At 41.8% G+C, this 23,834-nt stretch overlaps 1 protein-coding gene across 1 annotated transcript; it reads right to left on the bottom strand.

Annotated features, from left to right (window-relative positions):
- Positions 1-11,197: 11,197 nt before the first annotated feature.
- On the bottom strand, positions 11,198-22,661 carry igsf10 (immunoglobulin superfamily, member 10). The gene is made up of 10 exons (XM_076100605.1): positions 22,459-22,661; positions 21,336-21,465; positions 20,358-20,748; positions 19,080-19,847; positions 17,855-18,943; positions 17,048-17,773; positions 15,267-16,913; positions 13,766-14,669; positions 12,813-13,179; positions 11,198-12,730 (listed from the first exon to the last, which is right to left on the bottom strand). Exons 1-10 carry the CDS (start codon positions 22,659-22,661, stop codon positions 11,198-11,200), a joined length of 7,758 nt encoding a protein of 2,585 aa, XP_075956720.1.
- Positions 22,662-23,834: the final 1,173 nt, after the last annotated feature.

Consider the following 23,834-nt stretch of genomic DNA (forward strand, 5'->3'; position numbering starts at 1 on the left):
AAGCATGCACTGTCTTGGAAACAATTTTGGCACAAATGTCTACCTGGACTAGATGAACTGATTAGAATTTGACGGTCAAAGGATCACTGTCACCGCAAGGAACACGTTTTTGGCCATAACTCGGTAATTCATATGCTGATCACGACAAATTCACACGAATGTCGAAAAGGATAAAATTATGAAGTTGTTGGGATCTATCAGGAGCGTGTTGGGTTATCAGCAAATATGAAAACTAAACTATTAACATCAATGGAGTTATTAATATCAATAAGCTTATTAACAATTACTAATAATAACAGGGAACCACCCTGAGAACAGGGACCAATAACCAAACTATAAATTGAGTCTCAAAATTGGTGTTTACTCAAAATGTCCACAATCACACACAGTACCTACAGTACAGGCACAGACTGCCACCAGCCAACAAATAAATTGCACACTGCCCATCGTACAACACACCTGTAGTCATCGTAATAGTGTACATAATATGTACAGTAGGAGTAGAGCAGCCTCATCAACATAGAATCATCATAGAAAGTACATGTTTACAGTTAAGATAAAAATCAGCCTTACAGGGGTTAGGCTCCGGCTAGCTTGGCATTTAGGGCTTTGATGGACAGGGGGACAAAGGAGTTCTTAAAGAGGTTGAGCCTGCACTGGGGGACTCTGAAGCGTCTGGCTGAGGGAAAAGGCTGGTATTCAGGGTGGAAGACATGGGCGGGGTCTAAAATAATCTTCTGGGCCTGTCTGATGATAGTTTCATCAAAGACAGCCTGGAGTGTGGGATGCTGTCTGACTCCCACGATTTTCATGGCTCTTTGTGTTAGCCGGGTAAGCTGGACTTTCAGCTGTACACTGAGATGCCAAACCACAGGACGCTCTCAACTACGGCGTGGTAGAAGAGGAGCAACACTTTCTGGTTGACACCAAAGACCCTCAGCCTACGAAGGAAGTGTAGCCGCTGTTGGACCCTAGTGCAGACATTTTCTACCTGAACACTCCATGTCAGTTAATTGTCAATGTGTATGCCCAGGTATCTGTAGGAGTCAACCTGTGCTATGTTCTGGTCATGGATAACCACTGGTGAGTGGTCTCCAATGTATTTGGGGTCGAATACCATCTCCTCTGTTTTCTTGACGTTGAGGATGAGGAAGTGTTTGTCGCACCACTGGACAAAGTTCTGAATCTCATGTTTGTATGCAGCTGTATCTGATGTGTCAGACATGAGACCCAGGATCGCTGTATCACCAGAAAACTTTATCATGTAAATGTTAGCAGTGCTACATGTGCATTCATTAGTGTACAGGGTGAACAGGACTGGTGAACTGACGCACCCCTGGGGGGCTCCGGTGCTGATGGTCAAGGGCTGAGGCTGAGCTGAAATCTACGAACAACAGTCCAACATAGGCCCTCGGATTCTCAAGGTGTTTAGTCACTAGATGCACTATACTGGTGGTTGCATCATCAGTGCCTCTCTGCTGTGTATGCCAAGTGATAAGATCACAATCTCCACCTCCACCAGCAGTGACTGATCTAGTACGGCACGGTTACAGGAGTAGAAATGCAGAGTCTAACGGGATGCCCAAACAATAACACGTTATAAACACTACAGTAACTTAAACAAAACACGCTAAGGAATGAAACACACTATGACCTAATTATGCCCAGACACCGAATAAACTCTTACTATGAGATGATTTAGTTGCGGTTAGTTTGGTCGTTTGAGTTTAAAGTGAAACTCAGCTGCGCGTCTTCAGCGTTGCGCAATCAGCCTCTGTCTCGGCAGAGAGGGGGCTCTTCGGCGAAAAAGGGAATCGTCTTCCTTTGGCCGGCGCTGTAAACATTAATGATGAGAGAACTGGTCGTAGCAGGACGAAAAACAAAAATATAAAAACACAGTCTATGTTCTTCTAGCGAATTTTACTTATGACCTATAGGATTTCTTGAGAAGCAAACGTTTCCTTGGGGACCTCCTGGCAGCAAGCGAGCTCGGACAGAAAGGGGCTGATTTGAAGCTCGCGCTTTTGGTTTTATCAAATGCGTGCCCTCAGGACATAAAAACCCTTTTGGCCAATGAGGGACCAGTATTAAGTGTGGCTGGACCTCTGAGGTGTGGCACATTCCTTGGGCCATGAGTGTCCGTCCTATCTATGAGGATCAGGCCTTTTGTTGAACACCAGGTCAGGGTCTTTCCCTTTGTTTAAGTACACATGGTCAGAATCCAACAAAGTGATGACAGTCTGGACAGACATGGATGTAAACCGTAACTTGACTGGTTGCCACAGGCATTCAACTCCTTGTTCTCCTACCTCTTGTATTGATTTTCAAAACGTTCATGAAGGATTTTACAAATGCATAATCAAATAGTGTGTGAATGCAGAGTTGCAGACTCTATTCACACATATATTCACACACACATACACACACACACACAGTAATCCTCGTCAGCTCCTTCTCGAACGGACAGGGCGAAGGGAATGAGGGAAGGAAATAAAAAGAACATAACTGAGACTTGACTGAATTACCAGTTAAACCCCTCTAAGCCTCCCCAACACTTCCTCCTATGCTTTTTCTTCTCTGTAGCTGCGCTACTATTCTCACCTCCCAGGTCATCCCTCGACCTTTAAGTCATCACTCTTACTTTCTACCAATCCCAGACCACAAGCCTGCTTTAAGACAGCTACCGACTTTTTCTCATCCTGTGGTGATGATGAAGCTGGAGAGTGAAGGGGGTAAACGTAATAGCCTCTCTGTGCGTGAGGTATTGCTATAAGTAGCCCTGCTTTGAGCAAAAATGCCCTGCTTTAAGTGGCCTTTGGAGGGTCTGTTATCACAGCAGTAAGTGCGAGGTTTGAGGAAATGTAACGGAAATAAAGCTCGGTGTTTGAGGCCAAACATCAAGCTAATAACAGACACAGAGCTGTAACAGCTGTGGTCTGAAAAGCCTGGTTGATGCGGCTGAACTGTGACCCCTGAACTTTAGAAACAGTGGTTGATCATGTTGCCATCCTGACAGGAAGACGGAAGACAGGAACTTCTTACCACATAGAGAGAGAGAGAGAAAAAAGAAATATATACATATGCAGGGTGGTCCTACCTTGTGGGTTGTTTGTGACTGTCTTTGTCTTTAAGTAGAAATGTTTACATGTATACATTTCCATTGGCATGCTCTAACATTAGCTTCTACTAGCATATACGAAATGTGTGGGCCACACTTTGTTTTGACAGTGTAAGGTTTCTTTGGCTACTGCTGCTGGTGTGCTGTTCTGTCTAGATTCCAGCAGGTCTGCCTCCCATATGGTTATCCACACCGACAAATCTAAAGCAGCTCATATGGAGGTGAGGAGAGAGATGGCTATAAATAAAAAATAGTGAGAGCTACAGTATTTCTAGCCTTTATTGAGGATGAAACCACATTTGCTGTCATGCACCATTAGGGTGTAAAGCATCCTTCCACGCTGATGATAAATAAAAATGTATTGAAATGGTTAATTTGTCCTACTATAGCTGTTTTATTTCTTTTGGAGCTTTGTGAGGGCTCTAAATTGGTAGCTTCTGACTAAAGTTCATTCCGTCATTTCTCATGAGTCCCATGTGTCCAGGATGGATGTGTTGACGTATTGCACCAAAACTGCACACACACACACACACACACGCACGCACGCACACACACACACACACACACACACACACACACACACGAACATCAGTGGGTCCAGCTGGCTCCTGGACTTTAGTTACCGGTGAATAATGTTGTTGATTGATTCCATGAGCTCCAGTTTGTTGCTCACATAGATGTTTTCCTAGCAACTGCTCTTGTTTAGGTATTACAAATCATTGCTCATCTCTTGGGTCTGGCATATGCATCAATGACCTACTAAACACTACCTGGCTTACACAAGGGATGGTTTCACAAATGCATCCCTTAAGACTAACATAACATTTAATGGTAATTGTGTTTACCTTATGCATCCACGTTGAATACAAAATTTTGTCATTTTGAAAAACAATTGAAGTTGCACTGTATTTTGAATCAATGTAATATGAAAAGTGTCCCACATCTATCACCCAATTTTACAGTTCTCCTCAGGATTTTTTTTATTGTCTTTCCGCTTATTGTTTTGGTTTTACAGCCTATAACTTTATTGTTTTGGCTCACTATCAGTGTCGTTTTTGGCTGCAGGAAGTTGCTCTTTTCAGCTAAAATGTTTTGATGAACCCACTCTACGCTAGCTGCCCAGCTCCAAATGTCAGACAGACAAAGTTAGTGATTCGCTGGTTGAACATAGTGGAGTATTTAGCATCTAAAGAGCCAGATATTTCCCTCAGGATTTGGAGGAGACAAAAATAGAGCATTGGACAAACATTGGATTTAAATTTGTGAGATGGATAAAAACACGATTTCAAATTAATGTTAATCTGTGTCTGTTAGATGTGTAACTAGGCAACTGTTTCCAAACAAATTCACCATATCAACTTCATAACATGAGCATATTTGTGTTTGCACCATGTTATGCTTCCAAGTAGCCCAAAAATCAGTTAACACAGGTAAATAAATCTGTAACGGTGTGACAATTGTCATGGTAATTTGTGTGCATACGCACTAAACTTTTTCAGTGGCAAATCAACTCAAAGCTCTACTATACAGTGATGAGGCAGGAAGATATCAGCTTGGTAATAGGGAAAAACTCCATCTGCGACTTCAATAAAACCAAAGTGGGAACTCTTGTCAGCATTCTTTCTTTAAATTCTCATCCAGGGTGTTGATATTTGTTTGATACTCCCTCGAACTGCTGCATGAGAAAGCAGGATGCAGAGCTGTGGCATGAGAATTAGAAAAAAGGGGATCAACAGACACCTTTGAGAGGCTGGCCAGTCTGGGATACCAGGCATATTTGACAGGATATCTCTGTGTGCGCAGCAGAGACCTGTGTGCACATAGAGGGCAGTAGATAGGTCAAAGAACACGGCAGAAAGTGTCAGCTTCAGTTGTTAACCACAATGGTGGGGAATATATGTTTAAAAAGGTCAATGTCATGTACAAACAAGGAAAGAATGTGCTGCTCTTGATGCAAATGGCCTAAACATAAAACCTGCTTTCTTCATGTGCAAGTAAGGGCTATGCCTTGCTAACGGAATTCTAAAAAGCCCTGAAGAAGAAATGTCTTACATGCTGGAAACACGTGTGTCTCTTGAAACAAAGATATCCTAAACTTTTTCTGGTCACTGGATATAAAGTGATATGCCAGAAAACGAAGACTGAAAACTTTAGGGAATATCTCGACGAACTTTCATGATCCGAGCAGCAAACATGACTTCAGTAGCAACCAACTCAAAGCAATGATGAGGGTCTGTTTTTCCTATGATGTCATCGTGGTATCTGAGGTTGCTAGGTGCCATGAAGACATTTATGTAGAGCAGAAAAGCTGCAGCAGGTGGTCTAAATGATGTCATGTAAATTGATTGACTTCACTTGGTGTGAAACTAAACCTGTGAGTCTGTTTTCAAGTTTAACAGACTGACGCAAGTGAGTCTGTTTTAGTCAATTCGACACTGGGGTATTATCAGCATAGATTCTCATATTTAAATCAGAAATGTTATTTAATCTTTTGAGTTTTTTAGAATATCATAACAGATACCATGATTAGAGCTGCTGATGCCATCTATTGGTAGCATTTCAGGATGACAAAATGCGGGCTCATAATTGCTGATTTGACTGAGTATTATTATGAAGATGAAGTTGACAAACAAAATCTGAGTTGTCGCAGATTTTTACTTTGTTCTAGATATATACAAGTTCAAAGATGAAGTGTGAATATGTCAATAAATGGTTAATATATTGTAATTTAAAGTAAACAGATACTTAGATTGACAGCTACAGGTTACATATTTATAGCAGTGATGGGAAATACATTTCTACCAGAATGTCTCTCTAAAGAGCATGCATATAGGATGAGAAGGCTCTTTTTTTTTTAGAGCTGTCAGACTCCTGCTGTCTCCTTTGTTATTCATAGGTGTTTAGTGTTTCCCCAGACGTGTTACAGCTCCTCCAGACTGCATCTAAATTACACATTGGCTTTACTTCAGAGATGGGAATTCATTTTCCAGAAGCACAGTAAAAATGCTGACAGTGAAAGTGTATCAGTGAAGGAATGCTATTTGTGAACTCTTGACTTATCTTTCACAACAGCCCTTCATCTTGAGCTTTGTCTTCTTGCGCTGGAAGCAATGAGATTTAAAAAGGAAATATGGGAAACCAGTCAAACAGGAGAAAAACAGACAACCTCATCTCCACAACCAGGGGCACAGAGAGGAATATAAAATGGTTCCCTCGTCTCAATAAAGACGTGGGCCTCAATGAAAGCTAATGTGGTGATGTTAAAGCTGAATTACATTAATACTAAGTTCCCAGTGAGGTTCTGCCCCTAGACGTTTATTTACCCTTCACGGCCTTCTGACTTGTGTCAGTGACATTTGTGATGTGACATACATCTTTATTAATTCATCACTGAACCTGAAAAGTTTCCTGGAAAAGCTAAACTTGTCAGACAGGAACATCAACCTCTGCTGTAAAGTAGCAGTGCCACATTGTTGATGCAGCCTAATTGGGTGAGCTGGCTTGTTTAAAAGCTTTCCCCCCCTTTGGGACTCAATAAATTAGAAGTGCTTTGATGTTTTTAGTTTGGTGTTTGTGTAACTGAAGTGAGGAAGGTTAGGTATACGGTAGCGGGCTTCACCAGTCCACCTGGTTATTCTCTGGGGACCAAAGGACCACATCTGCACCCGATCAGATCGGAGAACTCCCGCTGATGTACTTCCATTGCCCTTAGGACAGAGACTGAGGCTATATGTGTGCCATGTTGGATCTTTTTTGTTATTGCATTTATTAGATCCCTCTTACATTTGGGGGTTGCAGTATCAACTTACTGGAAGGTTTGGACAATTTATTGATAAAGTCAGTTGATTTATGAGTGGCCCTTTGCCCCGGAACCTGGCTCCTATACCTGGCCTAAGTACTTGAAGGCTCACTTTTAACACTTTCTGGCAATACCTGAGGAAAAGAAAGGCCTTGAGAGCTTTCATAGAGTCTCACTGTAAATCAACTATTGCTTTAAATGCAATCGCAGATGAAAGACGACAACTGATACCTGCTTACTGTCCTTTCCCTTACTAATGGTATAAGCTCCCGCCAGCAAAATTGAGTCATTTCCTGAGAAGCACTGGTCCGAGAAACCTGGACCCACCATCACAGCATGACAGATCCTACCGAGAGAGGTGCAAATATGAATCTGTCTTACTTGTGGCTAGAAGGTGGATGTGAGGATTCTGCAATGTTGGTGTGAAATTCCAGCATCGCCACAGGTACTGAGAGAGACGCCGATCTACCGTACAAGCAAGCGCGTGTGTGCATCCACACGGCCGAGTGTGTAACGGAAAGAGATCCTTTGACTGTTTGAAAAGACTTTCCCACCTATAGGTTTGGATAGCAGCAAAAATCAACCACGTGCTCCACTTCATTCTCCTGAGGACTGTACTTGTTGCCAAGTTTGCAGCATCAAAGAAATAAGACAGACTCTCTGAGCTAACAGAGAAGAACTCTCAGACTGCTGTTGGTCGGCTCCCAGCAGTCCTCTCTTGAGCTCTCAGGTTCCATGTTTAGGCTGCTAGCATTCTAGTTTAAGTATGGAATTCATACCACAGACCAAAATATGTCTCACCCTTCCCTGGTTTCCCTCGTACCGACTCTGTGGACTTTGTTCTTCCTTTACAAATTTTCTCACTCAGCTCTAAGTTTTTTCTTTTTTTAACTGTCTGTCATTGCAAACATTTTTCTACCGAGCAATTTCCTCTTTAAATGTGCAATAACTGTTTTTTTTGTCAACTTGTGGAAACGCTGACATATTTTCACCTTTTAATATTGATATGGCGAATGTGATAGCATTCATTTGGAGACATGTTTCTAGCCACCTGGTCAAGTTAAGTCCATAATCACTCTACTTTCACATCTATTTTAAAAAAATAGAAAGATATATCAGCCATTATTAGCTTATAATAGATATATCAGTATTTTTTGAATATGTGTGTACATCAAACAAAATGACTATTTCCTGATATATTGTATTGGAACTCCTATATCAATCAATATCAGTCTTGACCTGAACAATCTACTATCATATTGAGAAGTAATACTCACTGAAATATAAGGGCCTTTACTGTATGAAGTGTATATTTAAGATAAAAAAAACATGAAAAGCTAGACAGGGAAATATTCATGAGACTTATGTTTCAGCAGCTGAGAAGCAAGTAGAAATACTGACCTATTGAGTGACTAAATAGATCTGGTCTCCCATTGGTCCCTTGAGTGCAGATGGACAGCCTTGCTGCTGGATGGAAACATGGGGAATACTAAGGTTAGAATAGCTGGTTGAACAAAGCCTCCATTGTTAAATATTCCCTGCAGTTTTAGCCTAATTTAGAGACTTTGTTGAGGTAAAGACTGTCTTGGTAATCAAATATTAAGCACTAAATTGGCAGCTGAATCCAGTTTAAAAAGTAAAGGGACATAAATGTGAAAAATCAACAATTTGCATCCAGGAAATGTAACTTAAATTGTTTGTACTGTGAGTCTCTTAGGGATGTGACCTGAGAGGTAGTGAGGACAAACCTCCCAGTAAGAAGTAATTTGATTTAGTGCAGATTTCTTTCAATTTTTTTTCACAATCTGGCCAATGAGTGGCTATACTTTTACCTTACTCATCTGGTGTAAAAACAGGTTTTGTTTATTCATCTTGTGAAATGGTTGTGGTTGTGCAGCTCTCCATGTTGAGATGTATCACTTTAACAGCTGTAACCAGAAATTGGGTTCAGAGGTAGTCTATTCGACCTGGTAAAGATACAATTCCCATAAATCATCATAAATATCCAAGTTAGAGGACGTGAACTCTAGCGTTCTCCAAACATGAACCAGAAAAATACATAAAAACCAGAACTGAACAAATAAACTTTTCATCATCCACAGAAGGCACATGGTGCGAATGATAAACTGTCTTTCACATTAAAGAGGCAAACATACAAATATGTGGTGTTTTTTAAAGACAACACTTAATTAGTTTTATTTATGTATGGTTGTCGCCCAGCTCACATATGAATGCAGTTTTCATTCAAATCATGGAGCAAGTAACCTGCATTCCAAAGTTTATGGAAGACAATTCCCTCTTTCCCCATATCTGTCTGGGTCATAACACATTGCTGTAGACTGGCTCTAAACTTTGGAAAAATGTGTATTTTTTCTGAGACGTCAAAAATTGATTTATTGAAACTTGCACATTCCTCTTTTATGTGTCTACAGCTTAAGATGCAGCTATTAACTTATTGGAAGACACTTTAAAGACTTTGATACCTCTTAATGAGAAACATTTTATACTATGGCCCATAGCCAAGTATAGAAAGAATATTCAGAGAATTCATTTGAAGTCTCTACCTCAATCCCATACAATGTGCTTCATTTAAAACTGTAACTCTATATCAACCTACAATTCATTTTCATGGGACACATATACAATTGCTTTATTTGATGTAATTCTCAGAGTGACAGCATTATTTATGAGGCCTTGTAAAAAGGAATTTTTAGCCTATTTGAAATGTGCATCATTATATAGGTGATTCACAATTGGTGCAATTTACTGAGAAATTGGTTCCAGTTGTTGCCCTTAAGGCATAGGGAGGGTATTTGTCTTAATGAGTGCCCCTTAAAATTACTTTAGAGGTTAAGGAACCATCATCGCTACAGTATATAGTCGACCGTTTCACTCTTACTCTCTTTCATTATACATTAATAATTAAAGTTTAATTAAAGTGTGGCATGTAATGTATTCGTATCTTTTCTGAAAATATAACTTTGGAAATTTCTCTAAATCCCCCCCCCCCCCCCCCCCATCCCTCTGTTTAATTTGCAGGAGGGCAGTTAAGTCAGCACTCAATCACAAACAAAAATCAAAGGCTCCCCTGTGGGTCTTGCACAAAGAGATATTTTCACAGCTGTAGAGTTAAAACTGTGTCTGGAAGATTTCTACTGCAGTCGGAGCCAAAACATCCTCCTGTAGAGTGAGGAACAACTGGATAATCCCGATGGCCTTCATTTCAACAGCAATATAACAGCCAGTTTTGTATACTTTTAACAGTGATGTTTCGTTTCATATGCTGCATGTCTAATTTAAAAGGATTTGCTGTATCACATAGTACAATAAAAACATAAAGAATTCATGAACAATGTCTTTTTAATTTCCTTTTGTCACCCATACTTTGATAAAGTAGATACTACAAATAGATATACATATACTGTATTATTACAGATTACCATAATGTATAACATTACTGTAAATTCTTGTGTACAACACAATAAATTGATAGTGTGTTTCTGACCAATGAACTGCACTGCATATAGACATAAAAGAATCAGCTTTAAACTGTTAAAATAAAGTATAATAAAGACATCAGATGTGATATAAAGCACTGTACTGTCCATGCAGATATGTATCCAGTGTAAAACAAGCCTCATAGATTTTTTGTCATATCAATTTTCTTCCACAGTAAAATTAAATAAATTGCTCATGAAAAATATTTACTATCTATTCTGCCTGATGTTGTTTCCATTTGCTCTAAGAGGACAAAGCAATGTGTCATGACAGCAACAACCACTGGCCAATGTAGAAGGCAATTAAAAGCCTCTTGGGAGCCTTTTCTTTCTTTCTTTTAATCTGCTAAAACAATCGATTTTCTTTCTCTGTATGTGATGTAATAGTATACCTATATGCGGCCAGCAACGCCTGGTCAGAGAAATTACATTAAGTTTGACAGTATGCACTGGTGCTTTTGCTCCCATGAGAACCACCCTAAATGAGAACCACCTTTTCCAGACCCCAAGTTCCAAAGTTACAATAACAACTTTCTTGCCCCAGGCTGGGTTTTCCAGCTAAGAAAAACATGACTTTCCCTATAAAATGTCTGTTTCCTTTCTCTTCTTGTTTGTTTTTCAACTCCACATATATCACTTTTTTAATAATATTCCACAAGCCGTGATCCTCACAAATCCACATGTGAGAAAACATACACTGTGACTCCCAAACACAAGTGACTCAGTGTTAGTTAATATTTATGTTAGGATATGCCACCGTCCTCTCTCAGTTTTGCCTTTTTCTCAGAATATATGTACATATGTGATCTTTGAGTCTGTACCCAGCTGGTTCTTGGCCAGGCATTTGTATGTGCCAGAGTCTGATGCTTTGGGCCTCTGAATGATAAGTGTGCCCTGAGGGTGGAGCAGTTCACTACCCATAGGGCGGCCCTGTTCTGCCGCTGACAGAACTGAACGATTGGGCAACTCCCAGGTGATCGCAGGCTTGGGAATCCCAATGGCGGCACAGTTGAGCTGGATAGGTGTCCCGGTCAGTGCTCTTACACTTGGAGGTGGCCCTAATGTGATCCGTGGAGGGTATGCAATGATAATAACAGGGACAGTGAGCACAGCCTCTCCAGCATCGCTCCGAGCCCTGCAAATGTAGTTCCCTCGATCGTAGAGAGTTGTATCCTGAACAACCAAAGTACCATTCTCTAGTAACTGGTAGCGCCCGAGGACTTGAGGCCGAGTAAGAGTGTGGCCACTGGGAATAGTCCAGTGGATTTTGGGTCTAGGACTCCCATCAGATAAACAATGAAGGAAAAGAGGTTCTCCAGATACACTGCGTATGATGCCCCTAGGCCTTGTCAGGATGTAAGGCTTCTGACCGACATCCAAAATGATTAGCTTCTCTATATAACCAATGAAATTCTTTGCACCACAGCGGTACTTCCCAGCATCTTCATTACCAGAGTTGTAGATGACTAAAGTCCCACTTCTAACTAGGTGGTGGCCACTAGTGATCCGTGTCCCATTAGGCAAAGTCCAAGTGATCTCCGGCACTGGGTATCCATCAGCAGAGCAGTTTAGAACTGTGGTTTTCCCAATCCGAGACACAATACGTTCATTGAAGGGGTTCTTGAAGATCGGCCTCCTGAGTATACTGCTCACCTCCAGCTGCACTACCATTACTGCCTCTCCTCCATCATTCCTTGCCATGCAGATGAACTCAGCTGTATCAGTCGGCCGCACGTTGCGAATCTCTAATGTCCCATTACGGTGGACATTAATCCTGCTGCCATAGTATGGTGCTTTCAGAAAGATGTTATCAGGCATAATCCAAGTGATACTAGGCATGGGATCGCCCTCAGCCTTACAGTCTATAAATTTCCTGGAGTATTTAGCAGCTACATCTTTGATAACAGTCCTGTTCTGCCAGTAGCCATTGATCACTGGTGGGTTCCCTTCAATATCAAGCTTGTAGACTTTTCTGTTTTCTCCAGCAGGGTTTCGAGCCATACAAACATACTCCCCAGCATCGATAAGCTTCACATCCCTGATATCCAGAGAGCCATTGACGTGCATTAGGTACCGTTCATTAGATGCTGCAATGACATCGTTAGTAGGCAGCATCCACAAGATCTTCGGTTTGGGCTCCCCAAGTGCTTCACAGTCAAAGCGGATCTTCCCTCCAGGCTTCACCCTGACATATGTCTGGCTAGTTGGACGTATCCTGGCGGCAGCAGTGACCACAGTGATATGAAAATGCATCTCATCCTTGCCCACCTGGTTCTCAGCATAGCAGGTGTAGTCTCCTTCCTCTGACATACCAACCTGGAGAAACATAACAGTCACGTAAAACTTAAAAAAAAAGGTTTTTATGTTTCATTAAGGAAGATCACATGCCATTGCGTACCTGGTTTAGGTGGAGAGTTCCATTGTCAAAAAGTGTATAGCGCCGTGGTCGTCCTCCTCCACTGCTGGCATCAGACTGAAGAGCACTGTTGACCACTGTTCCGTCTGGTAATCCCCAGGAGATCTCTGGCTTTGGTGCTCCTGAGGCTTTACAGTCAACCTTAAAGTCTTTACCATAGGGTACCTGCTTCTTTCCATAGAGCTTTGGCTCTATCTTGGCTGGCTTCATTGACACACTGACCTTCATGAGTTGGAGATCATCACCAATTTTGTTTCGTGCCACACAGAGATAGTCTCCAGCATCTTTATCACTCACAAGGCCAATAATAAGAGTGCCATTATCCAGGACCTGAATTCTGCTGCCCATCCTGCAAAGATACATGACAGAACAGTAAAGAGACTTAGTAGTTGGAGAGGACAGGAAAAATGCCTGATCAAAAACAAGTGAGCACCATTCACTATAGTGCATGACAAGGACAAATGATGTACATATTGTCATTGTATGAGTCTCTTAACTGTTATACAATTGTTATTTAGATAATTCTGAAAATACTTTAATTCCTGGGCGATACTTTTTGAGAGCTATGCTAGTACTTACCGTAATATATCCACTGCAGAGTTCATATAGTAGTATCTCTGTTTGTGTGTTGTTACTAATGTATCTTATAAAAATAATGGTCCGATGGCAAGAATTTTGCTGTCACAAATCACAGTCATCTCCATAATAATAGGAAATCATTTTCATATTACTGGATAAAAATAGAGTTTGTTTATCAAAATAATTCACGGGGGAGAATCCCCCTGGACCCTATTACAGTCGGATAAGTCTACATTTTTTTAATCATGTATTGCTCTGCTCGTCTGACATTGCATCCACATCTTGGCAGTGCCACAGAAAATACACTCACATGACTGCCAGGTCTGCATTTCTGCCACTGATTGAAGCTTTTTTACCTGTGCCACTGGTCCACTACAGCTTTAGAAGGCAGCCTCCAGATGATCCTGGGCTTAGGGTCTCCTGTAGCTGAACAGTTTAGTCTCAGCTGGTCCTCAAAGAACAACGCTGTTACACGCTTTGATGTCTCCATTATTTGAGGTGCAGACTCTTGCCTCTCTACTGTCAGAGTCACAACCATTCTCTCTGAGCCAGTCGAGCTGGTAGCAATACATTCATACTTGCCGCTGTCTTCTTGAGTCACATCCTTAATGCGGAGGGTTCCATTCCTATACACTGATATCCTTGTGTCACTGGCAGGTCTGTTATATCGTACCGTTGACCCATCATGGAGGACCCAGTGAATAGTAGGCTGAGGGCTGCCATGGCCAGTGCAGGGTAGCCACAAGTTTTGGCTTACACCCACTTTAACCTGCTGCCGTTTCTCCTCCACGATACCTGGGGGAGCTGCCACCACCTGCAGACGGACTGTAGCAGTATCGGCTCCAGCTGGATTGCTGGCGATGCATTTGTAATGACCTCTGTCATAAACAGACACCTGCTCAATAACCAGAGTCCCATCAGTAGATACTGATACCCTTCCTTTCTCTGTGTTTTGACCCCTGACCTGGGTTTGGTTGGCCAGGATCCAGGATATTATGGGTGTCGGCCGACCCTCTGCTTTACATGTCATCTCAACATTGTTTCCTGCATGAGACTTTATGTCACGCATTGTTGGTTCCAAGATGCGTGAGGGGTAGGTCACCACAGAGAGGGTGACAAGAAGTTTATCTGATCCATAATCATTCTCAGCTAGACAGAGGTACTGCCCACGGTCCTTTATGTTGGCATTCTGGATCGACAGTGTGCCATTGCTCAACACCTCAAACTTTCCCATCCTCCCCTTGATGGTAACGGTGGTACCTGAGGGAGAGAGAAAAGGAATTTCATGTCAGAAAAATGTTGCACCCCTGTGTCTGTCCATATCTCACATTCTGCTGCAGCAAACTGCAGAATATTTTGGGTGGCGAATTATGGCTGCATGCTTAATGAACTCTTATGATTGCGGTGACTCACCCTTTCTAAAAACACCTTTTATTGCCTGATTTACTGTATGCTGCCTTTGACTACTTGCTGACCCCTGACTCACTATTTTTAATTGGCCCCCGGCCAGTATGGGCCGCTACTGATATCACAGCTTTTAATGTTTTGGATGTTGTGTTTGGCTATCACAGCTTACAAAACTACCAGTACACACACTGCTGAGTACCTCTCAAGATTGTGTTAAATGTCTTAAACACCAACTTCAAGCCGATTGCCTGAATACATCATCGCCTGTTTTCGAGTTTGAATGATGTTTTACCATTTCAGAACCTCTGAAAAAACATGACAGTTGCCTGATATTTCATTTCATTCCTATATTTAAATGTAAAAATGAAAGGATGCAGTTTTCACATGGCTTTTGAGTTGTTTTTGTTTTGTTTTTCTAAATGATGAAAGTGAATGAAATTGTTTTTGTACCTGTGGTTGAGGGGAAGCGCTTCCAGGTTATAGCTGGCTGAGGGTTTCCAACAGCCTCACATGGCAGGAAAGCATCTGAATTGGATAACACAGTGAAGCTGGCTGCAATGCCCCCAACTATCTTTGGTTTACTTGTCTTGACATTTGCAGTGGGTTCGAAGCCAGCAATATTGGCACTTGTAGCTTCATTGCCAGCCACATGATTATAGACACTAGAGATGGCCTTTTGTGTGCCTATGTTGTTGTATGGGGCAGGGGTATTGGTGTATCTCTGCACAGCTGAAACAATGGTCACTGTGTGAAGGCCTTTACCTGCACTGTTTCTGGCACTACTTATCTGCGCAGTAGGTCTGATTCTCCTCACTGGTGGCCCACGAGTGGTGTGATCACTGTTCCTCTGTGTTGGTGGTCTGATGTTGCTGTGGACTTTGGTCCGAGCTGTTGTGTAAGGCTCTTTTGTGGTGATTGGTATGAATGTGGTGGTGGGGTTAAATGTGGTTGAATAGATCAAAGGTGTCTTGGTTGTGGTATAGGCTTGTAAACCACTAGATGTGTTCCAGTCAAATTCCTCATATAAGTCATTCTCTTCCTTTGACGTTTCGTCAGTGGAAACAACTACCGGAGTTCTGTCCTCTTGCCTAGATTGTGTGTAAATGGGCTTGGAGAGTGAAACAGTCCTTTGTGATAGTGTGGTTGTCCTCATTACAGTTTCCATAGTTGTGGTTGAAGCCTCAGTTGTGGTAGCAGGGCGTAATCTAGTGATTGCAGGTTTGTTGAAGGGTCTCCTACCATTAAAGGGCCTCCTTCTCCGCCCTTGTCGTCCTCTTGACCCATCAGGCCTCTGTCTGATTATAGACCAATTATCAGGTAGTCCCCCAGACCCAGATGATAATGCTTCATCGGGATTTTCAATTGAGGGTGGTTGGACAGTAGGTGGGGAAGGGAGAGTCTGTGATTCTGGTGGTGTTTCAGCAGTGGTAGCAGACTTGGAGTAATAGGATGGGCTGGTAGGAGTTAAATGGTGAAAGCTGGGTCGCAGTGTTGTGAACTCTAAATCTGCAGAGGAAAAATATCCATAGTCATCATCTAATGAACCCTCCTTGCTCCCTGTGTGTCTGGGTGGGGCCAGAGTCCTAGGTTCAGAAAGTAAGTTTGCGGTGGTGGTGGGAATAGCTGCCGGGGTGGTGGTTGGGGTCATTGTTGTTGTCTCAGCTGTAGTTGAGTGTTTTTGGGTGATAGAAGGCTCCCTCAGTCTGCCAATTATCTTTTCTCTTTCTCTGCCACCAAACAGCCTGTTCCATGGAATTCTTCCTCTAATAACCTTAGAGACGGTTGTAGTCGTGGTCGTGGTGGAGATTGATGGTTCTTTATTCGAGGTCAAAAGTGGATCAATTGTAGGGTCAAACTCAGGGGCATCAGCAGATGTTATGAAGCCACTGGAAACCTCTTGCCTTGACTCTGTATGGATGAAGGCAGCATTTGAAGTGATGTAATATGTTGTGGTAGAAGCTGCAGTATTTTGAGTAGAGGCAGGTCTCTCTGTTCTGTGTAAAGATGAACTGGAGGAAACTGTAGGTGTGACCGGCTGCAGATCAGTGGTTGCTGTCTTCTTTGCTGTCTTCTTTTTGTCTTCATCCCAATCACAGTCTGAAGTGAAAAATAAAGAACAAAAGGAAAAGTAGACACAGATAGTACAAAATATCACGTAAAGAAGCACAAACTAATGAAGCAATAAAAAAATTAACAATGGCTCTATTTGCTTACAAAACAAACTGGCTTACCTGTGGTCAGTTCAATTCTATAAGGCACCGTGGCATTCCCTTCCTTCATCGATGAGGGCTTTTGAAGTTTATTGATGAAAGACTTTATGTCAGTGATCCTGTTGGGTTTAATGATTCTCCTGCGGCCGTGGAAGGTTCTTCTGCGCCCCCCTCCTCTGCTGTTTTTTCGCGGGATAATATGTATCTGCTGCCTGGAGATGATGGTGGATCCTGCAGGCAGATGTGGGGATTTGATTGTTTGGGTAGTGTGGAAGGTTATCTCATCTTCTTGTCTCTCGGTGGTGGTGACGGCTGTGAATGTCGTCTGGCTTTCTGGGTCTGTGGATGTGTAAACAACTAGCTCCCCTGGGCTTGGGCCATCCCTCATTGGAGTGACATAGGGGTCTGTGTGAAATGATAGCGCCCCCCCAGTGGACGTCTCTGGCTCTCCAGGTTGTTCACCTGAGAATTGGAGCTTAGTTTCTTGTGACGTGTTTGTTACAGTAAGTTGGAGAGTGACTGGGCGCCTGTTTGAGCCCGGCTTAGTAGTTCTTTCCAGGGCATAAAAATCATTTGTCTCATCAAAACTAGAGAGTCCCGTGTTGTGTGAAATTGTGTGGTATGGTGTTACTGCATCATTTTGACTTTCCTTTTTTTCTGTTGGATGGTGTGTGAATGTGGACTTGATTGGTGTAGAATCTGACTGCATATATGACTCTGTTGTAGGTGTATTTGTGTTTTTTGTCACTTGATTTAATTCAAAATGATTACTGACTGTGGTTTCCAAGCCAACAGTTTGATGTGCCCCTATTGTTGCTACATTACTACCATGAGCTGTCTGTGTGGTTGTTATAGTTTCAGGTTGCCTGTTCTCTTGTCCAAATAGTCCACCTTTCTGTGGATTGTCTGTTGTTGGTTTGACCATTATTGGCACAATGTTGAGCTGATCTTCACGATGATCCTCACCAGAGCCGATTTCACTATCACCAGAAAGAGCAGTGTTTGAGTTTTCATATTTTACCCCCTCTTTCTCTGTGCCAGTCTTTATTCTTGATCCATCTTGAGCCTTTTTCATAAATGCAGCAAACTGCAGTGGGTCCACTTTCCTGGAAGCTTTATCAAACACCCTACTACTCCAGATGCGTCTGTTGGTGATTGGCCCCCTCCTTCTCTGTCCCAGTCTACCTCCAACACCTACTCTACCCTTTGACCCAATTCTAGGGTAAGGTCGATCTGAGGTTATGGTCTTAGATTCCTGACTAGTTCTGTCAGAGGGACTGGAAGAGGGGATCTCATTGAGGGTGATTGTGTTTTCAGTCAAGCTAGGGTCAAACGTGTCTTCCATTTCTACCCCTGATCCGTCACTGTCCGAAACTGTCACCTTTGATGTTTCTCCAGTCACTGTCACCTGAGACACAAGCAGATCAACTCCCAGGTAATTAGAGACCAAACACCTATAAAATCCCCTGTCCCTCGCTGTGAGACCCTGAATCAGCAAGGTTCCATTGTCAAACACTTTCCTTTTCCCATGAGACTTGTCAAGTACTGAGTGGTCAGGGAGTACCCACTGGACTGATACCTCAGGACTTCCTGTGGAGCTACAGTCTAAAAACAGATTTTCACCCAGTGGCTGTGAGAGTTGGACACCGTTGACCTCAGCTTCTTCCACATCAGGTGACAGGACTGTCACTCGAAAGGCAAGGATATCTGCATCCAGGTAGTTTGTGGTGATGCACCGGTAGAGACCAGTTTCTGAAGCATCTGCACCCCGTAAAGTGAGCTTCCCTTCAGCAGTGATTATGAGCCTTCCGTCCTCACTGGAATAAGGAGCTCTGACCTTATTTCCATCTGGTAAAATCCACTCCAACAAAGGCTTTGGCTCACCCCAGATTTGACAGTCCAATTGCACCACACCACCTATGTTAAAAATAAAAAATATATGTTATTACAGTAATTCTTGTCAGTAGATTTGTATCATCAGTTAAGAGTTTAATTATAGGTATGAATGAAGACTGAAGTGAAGGTCAAATAAGCATTGATCTCTAACTCCCACCTGTAAGTACAGTATGCTCAGTCTTGGTTTGATTATCTCGCTTGATCATGGTCCAGGAATAGCGACCCCTCTTAGGTGAAGTGTTTTCCACACGTAGGTTGATCACAGACTGGTACTTAATGTGCAGAGTAGAGAAAGTGGTAGTAGTGCGGTCAAGCTGGAAGCTCATCTCTCCCTGCATCAACCATTCAGGGGAGGCTTTAATCTCAGCCACAATGTTTGTGTAAATTCCTTCCTCTCCTTCCTTTGTTTTTATCTGACTATACCTGTACACCATTTCTGGTCTTCTAGCCAGCATTAAGCCTCTCTCAAGTGTCATGGGAGAGTCACTGTAGGTGGCCAGTATATGCCACAGCTGCTGTACGTGCTCATAGTCAATGTTACACACCAAGTATGCAATTATGCCAGCAGTAAACACAGTGGCATTGTTTCCCTCCTCCTCCTCCAAGGTTTGTGTTAGGTTTTCAAAAGTAGAGGGCCTCTGGACAGTGCAGGATAGGCTGGCATCATTGTGAAAATGGTCGGTCAGGTTCATTTGTATGGATCCTAATGGGGCAATGAAATCCTTGGGGGAAACTGGAGTAAAGTCCCCCTCATCCAGGCTGATGTTTTTCTGCTTTAGATGGGGTTGGATCCAGGGTTTGATACAAGTGAAGGCATCACCGGAGAGGAGGAATAGAGGTTTGTTGTGGTAAGGGGCAGGATTTTCACAAACAGGACACAGCTGGCCTCTGGGATATCTCCTGTCTCGCTTGCATTTCAGCACACCTGGAAACATTTCAATAAAGTGGTGTCACGTTTAGTTGGTTGCATGTAAGAAAAGATTATTTACAGTTTCCACATTATGGGCCAGCCAAACCAAAACTGATCAGTAAAACTTGTGATCCAGAAAAGAACACCATCATCCAGAAGTGTAATTTAGGAGTTGACTTTTACATTAGCCAAGTCATGAATCGAGGATATAACTTTCGTTCCTCTGTGTCTTTAGTGTTTTCTGTAATATGAGAAAACCCCTGCCTCCAGTGACATCTTTGCAAAGATTTATGTTTCCCTTCTTGGATGTGCCTTTCGTGCTTTGGATACAAATCCAAACACTATTACCTCACAGGAGAAAAACATGCCACTTTAAGTCTGAGCACAATAACCTATTAAAGTACTATTGCAGTTACCAACCAGTTACCAGATGTGGCTTACTAAAGCTGCTAATAAATGCAGCTTCACGCACACGAAAATGTTTAGATTGACAAAAAGTTGGTTCTTTCAACACACACTCCTCACCTGTATTCCTCTGTGCCCACACTGAGAACCACTTCATACGACAATCACATGTCCATGGGTTGCCATGAAGGAAGAGGCTCTCTAACTGGCTGCAGCCCAAGAAGATGTCTTCAGGCAGAGTGGTGAGAAGGTTTTCCGACAGGTGGATGGTTCTCACAGAGGACACCTTGAATACTTGACTGTGTCTCAGTGTGATGAACGTGTCTGGGTGGAGCTGCTGGAGGTGGTTACCCTCCAGGTGGACCATCTGTAGTTTGGTTAGGCCATAGAAAGCCTCTGGGCTGATGAACTCAATGTGGTTGTGGTCCATGTGGATTCTGAGCAGATTGTCCAGGCCTTTAAATGTCTCTTTCTTGATTTCCTTTACTTTATTAAAGGACATCTTCAGGACCTGTGAGAACGTGATTGACAAGTTGGAGATAGTTTCAAAAGACTGGTGACTTGGGTTTATTAAATAGTATTTATCATATATTATCATAACACCCAACAGCACATTATTTATACAATGAAATGATGACCAGAAGAATAATTTGAAAATGGTTAATTTAGTATGTAAAAGTTCGACCAAACAGTTATTGGAGAGCTTCCTTTATATAAAGTCCACAATAATTCTCTCATTGTGAAGCTTGTGGTGTTTGCAAGGACTTTGAGGACTTTGCAAGACAAAAGTTGAAGCAGCTCCAAAATATCTGAGTTTGTAGTTTGTGGTACTGATGTGATGTCACTGCTGTTATATTGTACTCATGATTTGTCCATCAGTTGATTTTTCAGTTATTTGTTATCAGTGGAAGTAAAGTTGCACATTGTTGATATTTGTGTGTCATGCATGTACAAGTATTGAACTGAACCATTGTATACTGGCAGGTTTTTCACACCATTACATGCTTTTGATATTCCAGTACAGCAAACTTGTATATTCCAATATTACAAGAAAGGCTGAAGTCTGTACATAAGAGACTGACAAACACATGATTTTACCTGTAAGGACTTGAGGTCTTGGAAGGCTCTGTCGTAAATACTGTGGATGGTGTTGCTATGCAGCATCAACAATTCTAAGTTCTCAAGTCCTGAAACATCATTTTCTCTCAAGACAGATATACTGTTGTACCTAAAAGCAGAGAAACGAAAAACAGATTTCAGTTTATCAGATCAAATATACCACATACTATTTTATGGAACATGTTTGATTTAAAGCAAACATTTAAATCCCTCTACACCCACACAAGTGTTTTTAATTACTCTTCCAGATTCGACCTCTGCTCAGGTTAAAGACGAGAGAGCTATGCTGGTACATAATTGATGATGTCAGCGTAATGCATGTTCTTACAAGAAACATTAACAACGTCAAGCTTTTCAGCCCTAACATGTGAAAAAAGTTTGGGAGACGTCAATTAAGCACATTCTATATACACATATACACATATATACAGTCATGAGAGGTCAACTCAGATTATTAAAAGAAAACACCTTTGTGGGAAAATCATATTTATGTATTACCTTTAATATTGGGTATAATGCAGATTTGTATAATTGTTACTGATTCCAGGGAAGCAATTTGTTAAATGAATCATCACTTCCTTAGACAGGATATTATTATAACATACTTTTTTATTAATAATATATTTATTCATATTTATGTCAACTTTTTTGTGTATAAGGATCCATCATTACTAGTATCTAACTAGTAATTATAATAGTGTGTTAGTAACAATGCTTCTACGAGGATTTGGTTTGTAGTATAAGGAGATACACTCATTGCACTCCCACATAGGTGTTTTGAGTTGAATTGATGGATTACACTTCCCCTCAGGTTTAATTTGGGTGGAGTTACATTGGGATTTAGGTGAGGTCTCCACAGTTAAAGAACAAATACAAATTATAAAAACGTATATCACAGAAGCAAGCTAAAGGTACAAATGTAAATGTTGTGGTCTAGCTATGGTAATGCCTCTGAAAAGGCAGTACCTGCCATTAGTTTAATTGCAATGTTGTTCCTGCTTGTACAGTCAGCGGTTTAAATCCCTCGATACAATCCTCCTCTCGAGTAAATTACCTGCATTCTTCACTCTGTTAAAAGCTGGAAAATAAAGCGAAAGCTCACCCGAGGTTAATTCTTTCCACAGCTGGCTGGATGTGGTCAGGTACTGCGGTCAGGTATCTGAAGGTGCAATGCACTTCAGTAGGAACGTTGCAGACGCATGATTTGGGGCAGTCGCCGCTCGTCGGCAGCACAGCAGCCAAGAACAACAGAGCCTTCAGCAGCCACCTCCGCTGGTATGGAGCGCCGCAGCCACACGCACTCATTGTTCACGGGGATGGGGCTTCGGCTGCACGGACAGGGGGGATTCGATTTTGTCCTGAAACATTAATGAAACCCACCTGGAAAAAAACGCACAGCATTAACTTACTCCAAATATGAATATAATAACAGATAGATAGATTTATTTCTGTAACTTTGCATTATGTCACTCAACTTTTTTTTACAGCTCGTAATATTTGCATATTAATATATAATTATTCATATGAATTAAACAGGTCTTTTGATACAGAGCACACATAGTTAAGGTGGTATTTACGTCAAACAAGAAATTACATATGCTAAATTGTATGCAAATATGACAAATATTCTCTTACTAGGCTTTACCAATAGTAGGCTAATAACTACCGTATTGATAAGAGGGGAGAAAAAAATATACCTACGTGTTCCTTCACTGCTCTTGGACATCTGTAGAAAACTGCTGCACTTGTAATGGCGTAAAAATCTGGATGGAAGCTTGTCAGGATCACATTCAGTTTCAGTATTTCTTCAGTTCGATTCCTCAACGAGTCTGTGTCTGAGGCGCAGAGGGACGGGAGTCATTTCTGTGTGAGCGCCTGCAGTTGAGCGCACACGTTGGTCTCCTCCGCCCCCCTGTAATCTGCTCTCATGCACTCCTACAGTAACTGCAACCATGAAATACTCAGGCAGGTGTTGATGATGGAAATACCACTCATCTGATTGGCAGTTAAACGTCATAAAAAACAAAACAAAGTCCTTCCTCGACTTAATTGCTGGTGACAAGCTTATTAATTGCAATTATAAAATATAATATCTTCTTAGAAGAAGATAATGCATGCTTGATCTTGGCTCTCTATCGTAATAATACATGATTTCATTTGGACATGGTATGAAAAGTGCCACAAGATTGTCTACGCCACAAACTGTTAATATTGTTTGTGTCAGGTGAAAGCACCATTCAGTACACGATGGTCAGGGACATGTGTAACAGATTAGGTCAATAAGCATTTTACTTTCTTCTTTCCCACAAAATGGGCCATTTTATTCCCTTGTTTATATCTGTGTTTAGTTTATGAAAAAAAAAAAACAGTTTCTTTGTCTTTTTCAAAATCCAATCCTTCTGACTGGTTTGCAGAATTCCAAGAGTCCCCCTGAGTCCCTGAATCCACATATCTGGAGGCGAAGACTTTTCCTTTGCA

The sequence above is a fragment of the Anarhichas minor genome, unplaced genomic scaffold, assembly GCF_050575085.1.
Source record: "Anarhichas minor isolate MPS153535 unplaced genomic scaffold, ASM5057508v1 ptg000026l, whole genome shotgun sequence".
Classification (NCBI taxonomy): domain Eukaryota; kingdom Metazoa; phylum Chordata; class Actinopteri; order Perciformes; family Anarhichadidae; genus Anarhichas; species Anarhichas minor.